Genomic DNA, 19,983 nt, shown 5'->3' on the forward strand with positions numbered 1-19,983 from the left:
GCGCGTGAAAAACGGCAGGAGGAGGGGCGTTAGATGTTAACAAAGGTAACGGAGCACAGGACAGAGGGTGTGAGCGGGGTTTGGACCCGCAAAGGACATTCTCTCTCTTTGACGAGCCACGTAGGCTTGTGATTACCTTCAGCTAAAACGGACCGTCCAGGGCTGGCAGTTAGTGATGACATTAGCTAACACCTGTATAGTGAGGGTCTTGCCTTGTAGACTTATTACAAGCCAGAAAGCATGATCTGCAAAACTCATTTTAATGTAGTTAAAGGTACTTAAAGTATCGTTAAGTTTAAACAAAACGTATGCAGAGTACGTTTGCCCCCGGCGTATTTCGTACGCCCCTCCTGCACCCCTATAGTGGAGTCGGCCTCAGAGCGCCGTGCGCCCCCTGGTGCTGCGTGCCGGGCCCTACAGGAGAGGCAGGTCCCTGTCGCCCGCAGTTGGCATCTGCCCACGGCTCCACTCCATGCACACCTCAGCTCCGTGTAACTTTCCAGCTGACTGACATGCACACAATCGGGAATGAAAACCAAACGGTGGGAAGCAACGCCTTTCCCAGCTCCTTGGTCTGCGGGAACAGTGCCGCCGCCGCCGCAGGGCACGCTTCGGTTCCAGCAGTCACGCGCTCGCGCACGCCGCCCGAGGCTGTGGTTTCTAAGTGGGACTGAAGGCCGTGGGCAGGAAGCCAGTCAGAGCAAATAGAGATACGAGGGAAGAGTCAATGTTTGCTATACACGCAAACTAAGAGGAGAGTCTTGGCCTCCGTGCCTTTCAGTGAGAGCCAGGGGGGAACTTCGGTCCAGGCCCCGGCAGCGCCCCGGGGGTGGGAATGAGCCCTGGGGCTGCCCCAGCCCAGGAGCACACCCGCTTCAGGGGGCTGACGGGGCTTCAGGCAGCTGCCTCCACGGGCCTGCGTGTCCTGGAGAGGCGGGTCCCCAGGCTTGCAGGGCAGGTTCTGACTGGGATTCTGGGGCTGGAGATCGTGCATTTCCAGCAAGCGGGGTGCGTAGCGGGTGCTGATGCTGCAAATCCATGCGCCCCACTTGGGGGTCAAGATTGTAGAGGATAAGAAAGCCAAAAAAAAATGTCTTCTGTTTAAGTTTTATTTCAGGAAGCTGAACAAGCCCCCTCCCCAGCCTCTCCCTGCCCCGGTTTCTGGGGGCGGCGCGGTGGCCCGGAGCCTGTCAGCGGTGTGGGTGCCCGGAGCTGCCCCCACGCCCTCCTCGGGGCAGCGGGCGCCGCGTTCGGGGCGGGCGTGGGGAGGTGTGGCGCCCGCTGACCTGACCGCCTTCTCTCCGTCCGCAGGGGAGGAGCGCCCCCGGGACGGCCCGGGCCCCGCGGAGGCCGCGGCGGGGGCGGAGGCCGGGCGGGCCAGCCGCCGCCGCTGCCGGTGCTCGGGGCCGCGGCTGCGCAAGCTGACCTGGGGCCTGGCGGTGGTGCTGGGCGTGTGCGCCTCCTGGGCCGGCGCCACGCAGCTCGCCAGGCTGACCTTCCGCACGTTCGACGCGCCCTTCACCCTCACCTGGTTCGCCACCGCCTGGAACTGCTTGTTCTTCCCGCTGTACTACGCGGGCCACGTGTGCAAGGCCGCGGAGAGGCAGTCGGTGAGGCAGCGGTACAGGTAGGCCTCCCCGGGGCGCCGGGCCGGGCTGCTGCCCCAGGGCCGATGCTCCTGCTGCAGGGGCTGGGACAGGCCCGGGGGCAGTGCTGACAAGTCACGGAGTCCCCTGATGTGTTAGCGGGGTGGGATCCGAATTCTCTCTCCCCTCAGGGTGGTGAACCCCTGCTCCTCCACTCCTGGATCCTGGGAGCTCCGTTATACGTAACAGGAGAAGGCTCCATCTTCCAGAATGGCCTCGGGCAGGTCCCCAGGAAGGGTGCAAGTGGGAGTTCAGGGGCCCGTGCCCTCCTCGGGTGGGGGAGTCGGTGGAGCCAGGAGACTCGGCTGCTTCCTGCGCTCAGCTTCCCTCAGGGGTCCTCTGCCGGGCCCCGATTTCTAGTCCCCCTTCCAACCCAACACACCTCCCCCTTGTTTACGTGCCTGCAGGGCTCTGAACGCCCGGCAGTGTGGCTGTGAAAACCAAAGCAGCGTCTGGGCTTTGCTGACTTATTTTCTCACGTGGGGTCCACTGGTTTCGTGTTCCTTTCACAAGGAGGCTAGAAACTTGTCTCCAACACTTCTCCTCCCGGAGTCCCCCTCCAGAGTCATGTTGTCGGTGTTGACCTGGACCATCCCTGAGGCTCAGGGTGACCCAAAGCAGAGGCCCTCTGTGGGCGACAGGGCTTCCTGCTGCCCCAAATCAGATCTTCTGAGAAAAAAAAAAAAAAGACAGGGAAGAATACTGTCCAAGGGGATAAGGCGGGCCCTGGAAACTCCCCTTTCATCTGTCCCAGAGGTAGGAAAAAATTTGAAAGCTGAAGGCTCTTGACCCCTCCCCCATGGCCACCTCCCTACTTTACCCAACTCCACCAAGCATGTACCCTCTACAGTCGCCTTGTCCCATCGACCTTCTTCTTCAGGCTCAACCGCCTGAAGTTGCTCTTAAGAATCACAGGATAACTAAGCCCACCGTTGGGCCCAAGGAGCGAGGTCTGGGAGCAGAGGTCTAGACTCAGCTCCGAATCTCTCTGGCAATGCACCACCATGTCCCTGTACACTGTAGTTGGAGGTGTGCGGCACCCACCTGCTTTCACGTCTGGAGGAATTTGGGGTGGTTCCTTGAGAGACCAAGTTGTCCATCGGAGCACCGCTTCTGGAGGAAGGGGTCTGATGGAGCTTGGCTGGGTCACAGGCCAGCCTCACGTGGCCCCTTAGTGAAAAGGATTCGGAGTGACTTCCAGAGACAAGGCACACAGGAGCCTGGAACCAGAACCAGAGCCCAGGCCTGGGCAGGCCCAGTGCTGACTTAGCCAGAAATTGCTAGAGACACTTTAATGCACCTCCTGCGAACAGCAGCCAAAAGCAGCTGGAACTAATGGGTTTAGAACCTTTGAGAGGGCCCAAGACTGTCCTAAAGGCAAGAGAAAAATAAGGGCTTCTCTTAGCCCCAGAGAAAAGCAGATATTCAGTAAGTGGTGTATTTATCTGTTAAGTAGCCCCAAGCGAATTTAATTCATAATTAGGAGTTTTGTCTTTCTTTACACTGAGTAGGATCTGATGCTTCTGCCTCTAACAGAGGCATTATAGTGAGCTTATGTGCCCATTCTTGATGGGGAATGATGGGGAAAGGAAATGAAATGCCCTTTCCCTGCCCCCAGCAAACTTAGGATAGCTGGTGGCTGTCCTAAAGATGACCGTCACTTACCTTGGGACAAGATGGCACTGCTGGACACTCTGGGCAGGCCCAGGTCACTGCTGAAAAAAATGCAGAAGGACCCAAACTCAATGCTGTTTAAGGTCAAGGTAGGGAAAAAATTGAAAGGTCCTAGAAGCTCATTAGTTAAGCACAGAAGAATATCAACCCCTGATCTGAGCACATTGTGTTCCTATACAAAGTATCTGCTGTGGGGAGAATCAAGAAAGGATTACAGTGACTGCCCATCAGCAGGAGAACAGTGGAGGAGAGGGGTCATGATCATACCTGATTAGCAAAGCCAGTTAAGACCTTGCCCAGTTTCTGTAATAAAGCTTAGCTTCGCCTCTTTAAAATATCCTTGTGATGGGAAGCTGTGTTAGTCCTATGGCTACGCAGAGCTGCTGATTGACCAGCTATTTGTCTGGTAAGTTAAGTCATGCACTCCACTGGGTGTGAAGAGAGAGTGTTTCTTTAAAAAGGGGGAGAGAAATTTTCACATCACAGACTTAGGAAGTCACGACTCTCTCCATGATCAAATTGAGAGTTCTTTCAACAGACATCAGGATTCCCAGAGATCGAAAAAAACTGAAATCACATCTTCCATTTTTGTGTTTTTCTCAAAAATAATGCCAGAGTGGGGAAGATCTAGAGTCAGCCAAGGAGATGTATCTCCGGCTCAGTGTGTTCCTGCAGGGAGCTGGGGTGGCTCGTGGGGAGAAAGGGGGAGGCCTTCTTCATAGAGAGGGAGGCTGGGCAGATGCACCTGCCTCCCCTGTGGTGGTCGGGAAGCAATCAAATGGAAGTTCTTTTCTCCAAGCCCGCCCCACCTAGGCGACTTCCCCAGAGGGAGCGAGACGCTGGACACCCTGTGGTCGCCTGGGGCATGTTGAAGGGCCAACACCGATGCCGTCGGTCTGAGTGGGTCTGAGATTCTTTCTTAACCAGCTTCCAGATGCTGGTGCTGTGGCCCATGAGCTGCATCTTGACTCTGAAGGCCATGGAGTTGTTGAGTCTTGGCTGCAGGTTTTTAAAAATGCTGCCGATCTGACCAAATGTAGGAAGCAGGATCCACCATACCAAGTAGAAGTGACAGGTGACTGGCTGGGGACCCTGAGGTGGTTTGAGCTCTGGTCCTCTGCCATGTGTGAGGGAGCAGGGCTCTGTGGGCACGGCATGTACACTCTGGGCACCTCTGACGTGCATTCGCAAGTGGAAGGTGATGGTCTTGCACCGTCTTGCACAAACGGTTGTTGTCTAATCCAGCGAGATGTCACACATGTGAGCACCCCATAAACTGTGAAGTGCTGTGACCATCAGAGGAACCACCACTGCATTGTGACGTTTTCTGTGGGTGACACCGAAGGATGTGCCCGTGCCTAGGTCACCAGCTTCCCTGCGGTGGGTCTTCAAGGGGTGTTACCCCCACGGCATCAGGCAGCGTGCTTGGCCTTGGAGATGTCAGCATGGGGCCCTGTGGACTGGTGGGCACTCCAGCCCTGCCTTCTTGCGACCGGGTGCTGCTGTCGGGAATCAGGGTGTGATGTGAAAACCTCCGGCTCACCTGTTCAGGGTTTTCAGCCTCAGCCCCACTGAGCACCCCAAAACATCCTGGACAAAAGCGAGCGCCTCCCTTCCCTCAGATGACGGAGACTCCACCCCTGTTTTCCCTGTTCTGGCTGACAGCTGACCTCGGGGATGCCCTAAAGCAGCCATGTCCAGGACTGAGGCAGGGTGGGGGGCACTCCAGCCACAGGGGTGCATGTGGGTGTCATGGACACAACAGATGTGACCGGAAGGGGCTCAGCTCCCAGGAGTCTCCTGCACAGCTGGGCTCTGGGGGAGGTGCAGGGACGGTTGAGGGCAGATGTAACAACAGGCAGCCTCTGACCCTGGGACAGGAAGACCGCCGCTCAGGTCCCGGAGGGGATGTGGCCTCAGCTGGCGGAAACTGGTCCCAGCAGATCTGGGGCACGGCCCGTGTCTGAAGGGCTTCCAGGGATTTCTAGCAGTGGTGGCCTCCCTTCATAAGCATACGCCGGGCCCTTCTGCTGGCCTGCGGCTGCCAAAAAAGGTGAATGAACCCGTAGGGACAGGTGCTCCCCTGTGCCTTGTGTACCAGTCTCAGCCCCCCATAAGCCAGCCCGTTCATTCTGCTCCAGGAACACTGAGAAGCATCTGAACCCGGAAGGGGAAAGGGCAGTCTTGATGCCTCTCGTCTTAACTCCTCCCAGGGCCCTGTGTGCGTGTGCACGTGTGCGCTTGTGTGTGCGTGTGCACGTGTGTCTGTGCAGACTTACCTGGAACCACTGGGGTCTTGCGGCTGGAACGTTCACAGTCTAAGGAGCAGAGTGGGCGACTGCAGTCTGGTGGTTTGTTTTTTTCTGGAGACATTATCGCACTTCTTTTCTGGGCGGGGCACAGGGGACACAATTATAAATGGTCCCTGTCCCTAGGAGCCCACCGCCCAGTAAGGCAGTCAGACAGCCAAGCAAGGTCAGGGCTGTGCAGGGGCGGGGCTGGGGGAGGTCCAGGTGCACGGGCCCTGGGGCCTGGTGGGAAGGCTTCTTAGAGGAAATGCCCGAGGAGAGCACTGGTCCTCCAGGTGCTGAGCCCTGGGCAAGCGAGCAGCGTGGGACGGAGAGGGGTGGCACCCCAGGGGACTGGGACTGGGTGTAGGGGGAGAGGGGGCAGAGCAGACCGCCCCGCCGGTTAGGCAGGAGGGGCCCCCTGAGCCTCCGCGCCGGGCAGAGGGGCCTGACGGCTGGCGTGCGCGCTGGGGAGCAGCGGAGGGATCCGGGCAGCGCGGCGCAGAGCAGCGATTGGCCTGGACCTTCGGAATCCCCGCTGCGTGGCCGCTCTGGAGCCTGCGCTCAGGGCCGAGGCCGGGCGTTGGTGCAGGTCGACAAGCCTCGCCGGGCGTCTGTGTGTCCGGGGCTGTGGGCAGGTGTGGGCGACACCGGAGTTGTCCCTGCCCCGAGGAGCTCGCAGCCGAGCAGGAGAGAGACCGTATGATAAAGAGCATGGGACGTAAGGAGGAGGGCCCCCGACTTGGGCGCCAGCACAGGGCCCGGCAGGCCCCAGACCGGATGGAGAGTCGGGCTGAGGCCGGGGAGGGGCCTCGGGCACCGGACCGAGGGGTCGGGGCCTGACGCTCCAAGCAGCGGTCGCTCCGAACACGCGGCGTAGAGGGTGGATATCATCAGCTGCTTTCTGAAGCCGGATTCCAAGTACTGTGGTGTGACTGGTCACAGAGCATGTTCGCACTTCACGTCAGAGGCACAGTGACTGGGGTTTTTTGTTCGTGTCTTTGTTGTGGGTTTTGTTTTTGTGTTGTTTTTTCGTGGCGGTGGGGGGCGTGGATCACCTGGCTCCTGAGCAGTAGCGAGAACTTGGCCGTAAGTCCGGAAGTATTACAAAGCGTGTCTGTTGCTTTCAATCGTAGCTTCTCTGTCAGCCCGCAGCAAATTCTTGTGTTGGTGAAAAGCATTTCAGTTGCCATTTTCTCACCAAACTCGGACATTCTGAAGAAAGGTGGGAACCTTCCTTCCAGAAACGTTGGTAGTGTTTCTCAGGCCTACGGAGGCTGCTGAGGCATCGCCCAGGCAGCCCAGTTAGCGACGCCCCCGCCCCGGCCCGTGGCCCGCCCCGCGTCCTTGCCCGGTTACCCTGAGCACGAACCCTCTCCCCCTGCTGCTGCGTCCTCAGTTTCTACAGGGTGAGGCCTCTCAGGAAGCGAGGCGGCGGGGACCCTCCATCCAGGAGGATGGGGGTGTTCATTTACCCCACAATGTTGGCCAGGGGTTGTCCCAGGGTTGGGCACTTGTCTAGGTGCCAGGGACACTGCTGTGACCGGCACAGGTGGCAGCCCCTGCGTTTGTGGAGCTACCGAGAAAGACGAGGCTGGGCCAGAGGGACCGGGGCTGGGCAGGGAGGCTCTGCGGTCAGGCTGGGGCCTCTGTGTCTGTCTTAACGGGGCCTGTCGTTACCCCGGTGTCTCCCTTCCGCGTCCACATGCAAATGCCTGAGTTAGGAGCCTTCCCTACTTGTTAAACAACTTCCCAGGCCAAGCTTTTCTGAGCAGGAGGGGTTATTGAGCCACATGCTGGCAGGAAAAGGACCGGGTCCTGGGGCATCCATCTGAGCCAGTGGCAGCAGGGCTGGACGGAGAAGACGGACGCTGTGTGTGCAGCCCTGAGTTTGGGGAAGAAAGATGGAGTTGTTTCGAGAGAATTTACGTTGGCAGAAGAAAGTCAAGGGGAGAAAGTCTGGGATAGGTGTAGTGTCCAGAAGGAAGGACATCGGCTGCTTTCGGACGGGTTGTGGGCAACAGCCTGGAAAGTTCATGCATAAGCAAGAAGCGGGGCCGTCTGGTGGTCAGCTCACCTCTAGAGAAAGAGCTGAGAGCCACCTGGGAGTGAATTCGGAGTGTCCACATCCCCTCGGGAATGCGAACAGTCTTTGGTTGGTTTCGGCCCCCAGGTGTTAGCTGATTAACCTGCCTTGTCCCTTCCCTTCCCGCCACCCGCAGCCCACTATAATTTTAATTAGGAAAGCCCAGAACTTTTCTGCTGCCCCTCGCTGACTGATTCATGGTTTGTTCCTGCAAGCGTGCATTCCAACAGTGAGCGTTTATGACAGCCCACTCGGGCCACTCCGGCGGGGCACTGGGAAGCGAAGTTCCCAGCATGTTCCTTCCCTGGGGATGCACATAACCCAGAGAGGGGGGCCACCGTCGGACCCCAGGAGACAGGAGTCCTGTGGCGAGGAGGCCCAGCCACCAGCTCAGAGGGCCCAGGGGACGGAGGAAGAGGCACAGTCTCCTGTGCTCAGCACATCCCTTCACCTTCACTGGCAGCAGTTTTACTTCCTGTCTTATTTCTGAGAATCATCCACCCAAAAAGCAGCAAGCCCTTGCAGTTGATATTTTCGTTGTTGTCATTTGCCTGTTTTTGTAACTAGTTTAGAAGAAATGGGCAACACATTTGGGAACTGCACTTTTTAGTTCAACTGCGGTCTTCTGCTCGCTGGTAAAAATGGCAACAGTACGTGAGCATCGTCATGCCAGGCTTGCTGCTGAGGCAAAGCAACCCCCCACACACAGACACACTCACACATCAGACATGCGCGCACGGGCATACACATGCATGCACGCACCAATCTGGGAAGCAGGCTGTGGTGTGGCCGGCCGTAGGGAGCACGTAATCAATGCTCCACATCCAAGTGGGGGATCTTGTGGGTCCCAGCGCCAGCAAAGGAAGAAATGAGGTGGGGGCAGCTGGTGTGGGTTTAGCTCATCTCTGCCTAATTATCTAAGATACTGTTTGAAATAGTCAAGGATGCATCCGTGATGACACAAAACACAGAGCCAGGTCCTTGTGCCCGGTGGTGACACTGCTCTTATACGTTTGCACCAGATCCGCACTACCCTGCAGGGCCCTCCCCTCTGTCCTGTCACCATGGCAGTCATAGTTCAACACATTTGTCCCCTCTCTGCCACCACCACATCTCAGCTATACAGATGCTGACTTCGCCTCGTGAAAGTCAGTGACAGTCAGCCACCTCCATAGCCGAGTCCAGAATATTCCACAAGGGATTTTTCAGGGTCCCCTGAGGCATGAAGGGCACGTTGTATTCGCTCCTGATCTCTGTGCTCATGAGCTTCAGCCTCCATGTATCTGAGGTCTCTGTTAATCCCTGAACACGTATTAAGGATTTGTTTTTGAGCTCAGCAGTCTAAGCCAGTTATGTGAGTTAACCTTACATTTTCAGAGCATGTCTAATTTAGCTGCATTAATGTTGTTACCCCAGGTGGTTTGCACTGAAATTGCGCAAAAGGCCAGTTCTCCTGCTCATGTTTATGGGCTTGAAGAATGTCAGCCATTTGGATAATTGCCATTTCAACATGATTATACCTCTCTGGGGGTCAAGATAGCCTAGGCTGTGCATCAAGGAGGGATTTGGTAACGTTTTTAGCACAAAGTGCCAGGGTCCCTATGAACTTGCAAGATGAGTGTCACAGGGGCGTAGAAGGAGGGGTGGCTTCCGGAACAAGGACCCTTCAGCCAAGGGTCTCGAGGGGCAGCGGTGGGGAAGGGCTCCTGTGCACTGTATGCAGGAAGGTGCAGAGAGACGCGCGAGGTGTGCTCAGGCTGCTGATGTGAGCAGAGGCACATGCCTCTCCCCGTCCCACCCAGCTCATGGTGACCCACTTCTTTCTGGGCAATTCTTAATCATGGAATCAAAACTAGTGAGCCAGCTCACAGGTGCACTCAAAGTTAAAAGTCTCACCACATTTAGGAAAAAGATAATCTGTAGAAAGATCTCAGAAGATAAAAAAGAGACTTTGGAGATTGCCTTATCCAAATTAGCCATGTTATCAAAGAGGCCACAGATGCTCAGAGAAGGGCCATGAGAACTTTATTTTCTTCAGTCCCAAGCCTGTGCAAAAATGCTACCAGGAAAGGAAGGGGCCGGTTCCCTTTCCTCACATGAAATAACATGGAGGCAGTGCCTGGGCAGGTGGAATGACGGGCGAGACCGCTACTAGCCCGTGCTTGGGCACCAGAGCAGAGTGCTCAGACTGCGGGCTTGCCGTGAGGTAGCTCAGGGTTGGAACCCACCTTTGCCTTTATTTGACAAAATGGCCATAGGTTAGTCACCAAAAGTTCTAAACCTCACTCCTCTGTCTGGGTTGCAATTGGGATTGCTCTTCTTTTAGACCCTCACAGCTCTTGTGTAGATCTGTATTTGAACTGAACAGAGTTAAATAAAGTTTAAATGAAGTTAAATAGTGTATGTAAAGCCCCAAACTGCATTTCATTTCATCCAGAAGTTTCCTACCCATCTTTGGTTGACTCTAAATGTAAATCCCAAAACTAACACAAACCCTGGCTTCTGCTCTCTGGAGGTCATAAGATGATGATGATGGTGGTGATGATATTGATGATGGTGGTCTTTATGATGACAATGGTGATGTTGATGACAATGGTGATGGTGGTGATGATGATAGTTATGACGATGTTGATGATGGTGGTTTTTATGATGATGGTGATGACAGTTATGATGATGTCGATGATGATGGTTTTGATGATGATGATGATGTTGATGATGGTGGTCTTTATGATGATGGTGATATTGATGCTGGTGGTGATGGTGATGACGGTGATGGTGATGGTGGTGGTGATATTGATGATGATGGTGGTGATAATAATGGTGGTGGAGGTGGTGATGATGATGATGATAGTAATGGTGGTGATCATGTTGGAGAACATTCCAGCCACACATGATTGAGTCTTTCTCCTCATGAAGACTCAGATTAGTCACATTGCCAGTGTGGAACCCACAGCAGGGAGGACAGCATCATGCCCTGTCACTATTTTGGGCTTTTGGGGAGGAGGCATTTCTTGGCAGAGGTGAGCCCTGGACAAGTCAGACGGGAACAGGGCAGCTAACTCATGTGGCACGTGCCGTTGTCATCTTATTCTAGAGCGTGAGCTGAAAGCGAGGCAGAGATGCACGGTGACTCATTTATCTAGAAAGCAATGTTCTGTGAACTCTTTCAGGTATTTTTTAAAGCTAAAAATGAGGAGAGAATGATGGCTGTGCAGAATGCTAAAGCAGAGGTGCCCTTGTCATGTCCCTTTTATTCCACTGGCACTGTGTTTGCCTTAATTATGTGACTCTCTTAGCTACATTGCAATGGCCAACCCTCTCCTAGGGAACAGACATTATAATGTCTTCCAAAGCACTTACCCCTTCCTGCCCCAAACTAGTGAGCACATACAGTGTCATGCCCACACCAGGCCCCAGGGGTCAAAGAGGAATGAGGCCACATATGGAGGGAAGCGGGTCAGTTCGAGTTCTCATAGCCACCACTTACAAACTGTGTGACTGTAGGTAAGTTATTTATAAGTGCTCCTTTGCTCAGGAGTCTCATATTTAAGGTTGGAGCCAATCGTGCCTATTACCTGAGACCGGCTGTAAGGTTTGGGGCGCTTAACACATGTCACCTTGCCCTTGGTCATTGATGCATTACTGGTGGTCACTGCTCCCCCTGCCACTGGAGCAGTGATGGCTGTGGTCATGGTGGTGAAGTGGCATTCTCTGTCTCAACAGCCTCGCGACACCTGCCAGGCTTCTTGGAGCTATTTCATTTCCAATGGAGCCACAGAGCAAGGGACTCTCTGGCACTTGCATTTTTTCCCTGCGTTCTTTTCATTATATTGGGTTGGCCAAAAAGTCTGTATGGCTTTTTTCCATAAAAGACACATCTTTCATTTTCACCAATAACTATTGATTTTGGTATTTTGAGCCTGTCGGCTATCTCCCGCGTGGTATAACATTGATTGTTCTCAATTACTGTGTCGATTTGACTGCTATCAACTTCAACTGGTCTGACTATGGAGCGTGGTCCAGCAAAAAATTTTTAGCACAAACTTTACAAACCACTTTTGACATGTTAAATCAATCACAGCACCTTTTCCATACATGTACTGCACAAATGTTTTTTTGCATTTCATTTGTGTCTTTACCTTGCTTGAAAGAATAAAGCATAATATGCAAAAAATGTCACTTATTTTCTTCCATCTTCAATATTAAAATTACTACAGAAGAATTCACCAATTTTGATGTTTTTCAAAATGCACACTGATGTCACAATACAATCTAACAAAATTGATTTGAATGATGTTAAAGACAACTTAGAGCTACTAGAACCATCTTACGGAAAAAAAATGAACATACTTTTTGACCAACCCAATATTACATTCCTCATGGGCTTTCCTCAGAGAAGGAATTGGGAGCCTATGGGAAAAGTAATCACTGGAAATTGCCATGCCTTGTTTTTAAAGCAAAATCAAACTAAATTATTTTGTATAGACAGTACCTATGCTGAATGCTTCACAGTCACCAAAACACATTTGGTCTACTTCAGGTACCAGCCAGAACAGCCGGGGCCACCCGCCCAGACACCCTCGGGCCGGTCTTCCCCTCTTCCCGCCATCTACACCCTTGCAGGTCTGGGGCTGGGCAGGTTGAGGATTGGCAGCTGAACATCCCTGGGAAATTTCAGATGTGTTTCCTAGCCTAGGTCAACATAGCCTAAGAGCTATTAGTGGGTTCCCTGTGTTTTGGAACTGGAGGACCTGGCCCTAGGGAGCTGTCAGTCACTGAAAGTGCATGTTGGTTTGATGGCCACGCACCATTCTGTCTAGCTGAGTTTGTCACAAAAGACAAAAATCAGATCGGCCAGAGTAAGTTGCCTTTCCTGGTGTTTGTGCAAATCCTATTCTTGCGCTTTCTGGACCTTTTTAAATAGAATTACCGTAATTATATTTACCTCCTTGGCTGTTTTCTACTTTAAGTAGAGCAGAAACAAAATGATTTATGTGCTTAATGTAACATTTAGGAGTACATTGGGATCCTTTCTCGCTTTTCTTATCTAAGTGCCTCACTTTATGACATGTTTAATGAGTTACTCTCAATCACACATGCATTATTAATTTATAACAAAATAAATTAAAAGCACTGGCAGCTACAGCTCCCTTGCTGTGAGACACGTCATTAGAGCCATTTTATGCCATTATTTTGCTACATGTTTCCCTTGAGGTGACGGGGAAGGATGGGGATATTTTTCCAAGAAAGGTTTTAAATGCTCCAGCAACAGAAAGGTGGGGATAGGCTTGTTAATATTTTATTATGAATTAGCGTTGGGGGATCGGGTTTTTTTAATGTGTTTTGGTTATTTTTAAAGATCTGGTTATATGAAAGTTGGGTGAAAGTTGGTGTGTTTAAGCCCAGCTCGGAGAGCGCCCTTGTTTCCTGGCAGAGATGTTTTCTCCCGTGTAGAGAAAAGAGAAAATGACACAGTGGCCTCATGAACAGGAGCACATGTGCATTTTGCGGACTCCTTTGGGGGGCATGTGAGGGAGGCTATATAGATCTTCAGAGAGGAGGGACAGAGCCGTGTAGGATTCCTGGCCATGCCCCCAGCTCGTGGGAGTCCTAAGCAAGCCCCTGGCGTTCAGTAGCAAAGGTAGGGGACTCTGAGATCCCTGCCCCTCCTACCACAGTGTAGGCTTGTGAAGGAGATCAGACATCTTTTCCAGCCTCCCAAGTTTGGCCAGTTGGCTTCTCTCCAAAGTGACAAGTGTCAATCGAGGCAGATCCAGAGCAGGTGGGCGTTTTCCTCCCATCTCTTCCCTGCTCTACCAGCTACAGCACAGGGTTTTCAGGATCCCAGGGAAAGGGCCTGGCCCAGAAGGAGCATCACCACGTGGTGACTTGCTACTTATCTTCTAACTGCACTCTGTCATGCCGGCCTCTGAGCTGAGGGACTGACACAGCAGTCAGCATTGTGCTCATCACCATGGTCCCCGTCCTGCCCCCCCAGCCCACAGTGTTGGAGTGCACCTGAAAACCTCCATCTTGAAACACGTGGCCTTAGACATCCTCGCCACCCAAAAGCTTCCGTGTGGCTTTATGGTTATTCTGAATATAAGAAAAATTTAAAAGTGTATCTGGACAAAAAAATGGCGACCTCTAAACACAAGGACAGGGATCATGTCTGTCTTACTCACCTGCATGTCCCCGGCACCTAGTTCAGTGCCTAGCACAGAGTCTGCACATGAAGGAGGGCAGAAGAAGAGAGGGGGGGAGGGAGGGGAAGGAAGCCGTTGTCCTGTGGGCATTATCAGTGTTGTCATCCTCCCTGTCATGGTGGAGGCGCTCTCCAAGGGGACAGCCCTGGAAGAGACCCCCATCCTTAGAGGAAACCATTCCCCTACCGTCCAGAACATTAAACAGGTCCGATTCTAAGAGAGCACTTTAGTTACAAAGCAGTTTTAGAAAAGACATTTTCACTCATCAGACATTTGGGGGAAACTAGTTGGGTCTGAAATTAGTAGACTCAGCTCAGGGGATGCCCTTTTCTGCTGTCTGATTGAAGCCAGCCTAAAAACCCATCTCACTAAGGTTCAATGTGGCATTCAGAGTGGCTAGGATTTCACGTTTTCCTAACAGGACACACTCACGGCATCCCAGAGCAGAGGAGTTTACAGGAATTCAGCATTTAAGTTCTTAAAGAGCCTTACAAACATTTAACCTGCTGTGAGATTTGAGATTTTGCATTCGTTCTGATTACTATTGCTGTTTAACAAGCTACCCCAAACTTAATGGTATGAACACCCCTTTTGTTATATTCTGGGACTCTGTGGCTCAGGGATTCCAACAGGGCATCAGGGATGGCTTTTCTCTGCTCTAGGTGTCAGAAGCCTCCCCCAGGGGGATTTGCCAGATGGGCTAAGACAACAGCTGGGGGCTGCAATCATCTGGGCATCTTCCCTGGTTGTCCCCTCTCATCTGCTGCCTCAGTGGGGGCTGCCCACCTGAGCACCTGCAGAGGGCCTCTTCGGGTGGCCTGGGCTTCCTCATAGCATGGTGGCCCAGGGTTGTCAGACTGCTGTCCCGACGGCTCAGAGCCCCAGTGTGAGTGGCTCAGTAGACACGAGGCCTCACTCCTTCTAGGACCTGGCCTCAGGAATCACCAGTGACATAGCCACTGTTCTCTTTCTCCCCAACCTGCCTGGTTTCCAGGGGGCCACAGATTCCCCCCCCTCAGTGGGAGACTGGCAGGACTCCTGGGGGACAGGTTCACGGAGCGGGAGGTGTTGTTGCCGCCACCTTTGGAAAATACAATGGGCCACAACATCATGGCTGACTCACCCCTGTCAGAGAGAGGAGGTGTCACCAGGCTACACATGGTGGCCGGCGCTGGAGGCTTGGGACCTAGGAGGCAGAAGGTCTAGCGGCTCTGGAGGATGATTCGACCAGCGAAGCAGCTAGTCCTCCAGGAAACCGTCTGTGCTGACCTGGCGCAGAGGTCAGAACCCTGATCTCCTGTAGCTGGTGGGCATGGGCCCGGCTCCCCTTCAAGCCCATCTGGACACCAGTGGGGTCTCTGGGCTCCTGCTCCACCCAGACCTCAGCTGCTGCCTCAGCCATGTCCCTTCTCAGAGAAGCAGGGTCTTCATCAGTAAAGCAGAAAATAATACCAACCTGGACAGAGAAGCCTAATGCAAGTGAGAATAAATGAGTCTGGGAGCGGAGCTCTGCTCTGGAGCTGGCAGATAACAAGCTCAGAAGCGTGCAGTGCGTCCTCTCCGGGTAGCTCCCTGATACCTTTCTCTGCACCAGTTTTTCTCCGTCTAAATATGTGAGTGATTTTTGTGTGAATAATGCTGAAGGACCGCAGTATTGCAGGCCGCTGACAACAGTCATTTACAACCCAGGCACATCCGTGTACGCACCAAACTGCCAGGAGACCCAGCGTTAGTAAAACCATATGGAAGACGAAATCAGCCATCTGTGGAACTAGGGCGTGAATAGGAAGCTGCTCCCAGAAGTGACAAGTACAGCAGGACAGCGTGTTACTGTGGCTCTGTGGACTGAGTGCTCTGAGAACAGGGGCCTTTGTTAGCTGCTATGGGTGTTCATGTCTGGTGTACGGTGAGGAATAAGGCCAGACGGCGCTGTTGTAGGAGCCAGGAGAGGCAGCAGACATGGCAGGATGTGATGGTCTCGATGGGCCACCAACCACAGCCAAGTCCAAGACGTGGCAGCAGGTCCCGGGGCTGGAAACCAAGGTGCAAAAGCAAATGGGATGTAGGGCCGGCCCAACAGTGGTTCCCTAAGCTTCCCCACGGCTACGGGCCTGGAACAGAAAAGAGGAAGCAGGAAATATAGCAACGGTTTCAACTTTGTTGTTTGATAGGCTGGTTAGTTGGTTGATCGGTGGATTGGCTTGGTTGATTGGTTGGCTAGTTAGTTTTTGGTTTGAGGGTGTTTTACAGGGAAATGCTACATAGAAAAAAGATGCAATTGCTGCTCTGACTTTGTTGAGAAAGCACTGACCTTTGCCACAATCATATTCCTCTTCCCCTTGATCAGACACTAAGGCCTAAAATGTAAGTCTGCACCTGCCAGAAACTCTACATCGCAGCCCAGACACCAGACCCTGTTCTTTGCTGCCACTTTGGTGAACAGAAGTCATCCCACACACCCTGCCCTTCCAGAGTCATGGAGCCCCACCCCCACCCCGCCCCCGAGTGAAGGCCAGGTGAAAACATCACCTGTGTGACCAGATGTGGACTCTCAGATCTGGGTGGGGTGTAGTCTGGTTTCTCCTGATGGAATCACGTGTTTGTACTTATAACAGGAGGAGGGCAGCGAGGCTAGCTCTGTGCATGAGTCTTAGGGAACCTGCCAGGAAGCCAGCAGTCCCTGTGGGTAAGTCACAAATTCCTAAGTACCCGCAGGAACCTGCTGACGACCGCAGGGCACTGTGTGTCCTCCTGGGAGTGGCAGGGCCCAGGCGGGTGGGGTCGGAGGTCTCCTACATCTGCCAGCTCTCCTTGCCACTCTCCTAAGAGGGCTTGGCTTCGCCTTGCACAGAGGGTCCCACCCTTGTCACCAGCTCCAAGCCCAAGGATTCACATTCTTCCACTCAGCTTCCCTTTTCCTCTTTGTATATTTCTAGCTACTTTCCTAGTTTTTTCTGAGTCCCACGTAGAAGCTTCCTTCCCCCTAATGAGAAAGGAATCCCTCACGTCCTCCTCCTGCAGCAGGGAGGCCAGCCACGCGTGCATCTCATATCACCAGGGATCCATCAGGCAGGAGAGACAGTTGTCCCCAGCCTTGCAGGTCTCAGGAGATTCCTCTGGTCTCACCTCCTGTGGCGCATTTGGCAGCCGTTTTGGTGGGGCCCGCGTGTCCCCCCCAACCCAGGTGCCTCCCAAGTGCATGTGGGGTAGCGTGGAGGTCACAACCTCTTGTGGCTGCCCCGCCCGTCTGCCATGGGTTGTAGCAGCAAGCCTGTGGGGAGGGGACATTGGCTGCCCTGCCCCCCGCCAGAGCCCCATATTGGTCAAGTCAGTTTGTGAAATGCGTGTTTTTTTACCGCAGAACTCCTTGGTCTTCAAAGCGCTGATGTGCACGGGCCTAGAGCATGGCGTGTCTCCCAGCAGAGGGAATCACAGAGCCCGCGTCCCGCTGACGGTGACACTGGGACTGGCACTCTAAGAAGCACGTGTTTGAAGATAATATTTAATTAATTATTCCAAATAAATAAGTGTGTGGACCCCTACGCTAAAGGGAGGTTTTTCATGTGGCAGTCGGTGAGCCTGGGGGTAGAACGCAGCAGAGCATTTGGTTGGGACAAAAGGAAAGGCAGAGAGGAGGGCGGGTGCCGCTGGGCCGGGGTCCCCCGCGGAGGAGGCTGGAGAAGCCCCTCGCTTCGTACGGGACACAGTGCCGGCCAGCTCCGGAGGGAACGCAGGAAGGCGGTGGGCTGTTTCCCCCTCTGACCTCTCTGGGTGCCTCGTCAAGATAAAGGCTGACGAGCGGCTGGCCTTCTCGAGGGTCAGCTCATTGCTCGGGCGGTAAAGGAAATAACCGACAGCTCAGAGAGTGGAGGTTTCAGGCACACAGGGGGAGCCACCGTGTCGTCCTGGGGTTTGTGCGCGGGAAGCACACGTTTGGTGGGCGTGCAGAGGTCCGTCAGAGTTCGGCCCTTTGGCCCTTCGGGCCGATAGTGGGAATACCAACCACATAGGAACTATCTGAAAGGAAAGAGCCCATTTACAAGCTCAACAAAAACCATTTTAAATCCCTAGTAATAAACACAACAAAATTTTATAGGACCATATGAAGAGAACATTAAACTCTCCTTAGACTCAACATAAAAACGTCAAGCCTCCCCGCGTTCATTTCTGAATTTAATGCTCTCCCGATGAAAACACCAAAAGGTTTGTTGTAGGAAGTGGACAAGAAAGTCCTGAAAAAACGATGGTCCAGGGAACTAGCTGACCTAGAGGTTAAATTCTGCCAGGAAGCCTCAGGCGTTAAAGCCACGTGGAGCAGACACGTGTTATAAACGTCTGTATGGCAGGCACCTGGAAACACACCAGAACGCCCAGGAGTAGCCCTGGGACACAAATTGCTTTGGCAGAGGAGCCTCGTGGAGTCTCATAGTGAAGGGAAGATGAACTGTTTCTTAAGTGACCTCGAGACACCTGGGAAGCCATCTAGGAGAAAAAATAAATTTGACTTATGCCTCCTACTCTAAGCCTAGATAAACACAAATGGAATTTTGGTGTAAAACCTGGAATTTTATGAGTGCTAGATAAAAACATGGGATAATCCTTTCTTATTTATTTTTTATCCTCATCTGAAGATATTTTCTTCCATTGCTTTAGAGAGAGGAGAGAAAGAGAAAGAAGCATCAATTGGTTACCTTCTCATATGCGCCCTAACTGGGGATCAAACATGCAACCTGGGAATGTGCCCTGACCAGGAATTGAACCTGTAACCTTTTGTTCTGTGGGACAGTGCCCCAACCAACTGAGCCACACCGGCCAGGGTAAAACCTGGGATAATTCTTTTATTACCTTCTTTTTATTGCCTTTCTCACAAAGATACAATGTCTAAATTTTTTTTAATTTAAAACATTATAAATTAAATACATTTTTTAAGAAGTTGAAAGGCCACTGCTTAGCAAAATAAAAATAAAAATCACCATAAGCAAAGTGGAAAAAACCAACAAACTGGGAAAACTATTTGCTATTTACATAATAGACAAAGAGTTAAGCTCTCTCGTAAAGAGCCCTTGCAAATCAACGTAGAAATGACCCAAGAGCTCAGTACAAAAATGTTCAAAGTGTATAACGCATAGTTCATAGGAAAGAAAAAGGAAATGACTCATAAATGTATAGAAAAAATGCTCAATGTCATTCATGAGAGAAATGCAGATTAAATCTGACTTTTTTACATGTCAGATCGACAAATAATCAAAGAAAAAAGATTTTATAATACACTGTGCTGGCAAAGCTGCAAGGAAACCAGTACTTGAATACCTCGCTGGTGGGATGTAAATTAGTACACCTGATGTGGGGCACTTGGTAGAGGAGTACCTGTCAAAGCCACAGCACATACCCGCTTTGACCCAGTACTTCCCTGACAGGAATTTACATTAGAAGATGTACAAGTAAGCGTGGATCATGACGTCTAAACAAGGTAGCATTGCATATCATTTGTAATTAGCTAAAGATTAGAAACAACCTAAAATACTCCTCAATGGGACAGCAGAATGCTCTTCAGTTGTGTGAAGAACAGGTGCTTTGCACCTGTGTCAGCGAAAGCCACTTCCCATTCCCTTTTGACCTGTCTCCCAGCTCTCTGACCCCCGTTCCCATCTAAAGTACCGTCACAGATGCTGAGTGAACTTGCTGCTTATTGAGAAAGTTCTCACAGATGTGAGCTCTGCTTCTCTGTCTGCCAACATGGCGAAAACAGTTATTGCTCTTACGCGGTTTGTTTGGTAATGCCCGTGTGAGTGAGGGCGAGCAGAACTTGGCACTCATGCATGCTGCTGTGGGACGATAAAGCGGTGCAATCATTTTGGAGGACAATTTGGCAGTGTCTGTTAAATTTTAAATGGCCATTAACCAATCAATTGCACATCTAGAAATTGATGCTGTGGACACCCGCATGTGTAAGGATGTTCACAGCGTTTGTTGTAGCTTGGTTCCAGGGCTCTGAGTCAATGGTGAGTGACAGTAAGAAAGCTGGTCCCAATGCCTGCTTCTGTCAGGGGGTTTGTCTCTTTACCCTCAGTGCAAGCTCATCA

At 52.4% G+C, this 19,983-nt stretch overlaps 1 protein-coding gene across 2 annotated transcripts in view; it reads left to right on the forward strand.

Moving 5' to 3' along the window:
• SLC35F3 (solute carrier family 35 member F3) overlaps positions 1–19,983 on the forward strand; it is a 265,334-nt gene that overhangs the window by 190,001 nt on the left and 55,350 nt on the right. For both annotated transcript variants that reach the window (XM_090263400.1, XM_090263401.1), the window contains one exon: positions 1,312–1,627. In XM_090263400.1, coding sequence (XP_090119526.1) covers positions 1,312–1,627 — 316 coding nt within the window. The remainder of the gene's footprint in view (positions 1–1,311; positions 1,628–19,983) is intronic.

The sequence above is a fragment of the Furipterus horrens genome, unplaced genomic scaffold (genome assembly GCF_987537825.1).
Source record: "Furipterus horrens unplaced genomic scaffold, mFurHor1.1.pri manual_scaffold_15, whole genome shotgun sequence".
NCBI classification, from domain to species: domain Eukaryota; kingdom Metazoa; phylum Chordata; class Mammalia; order Chiroptera; family Furipteridae; genus Furipterus; species Furipterus horrens.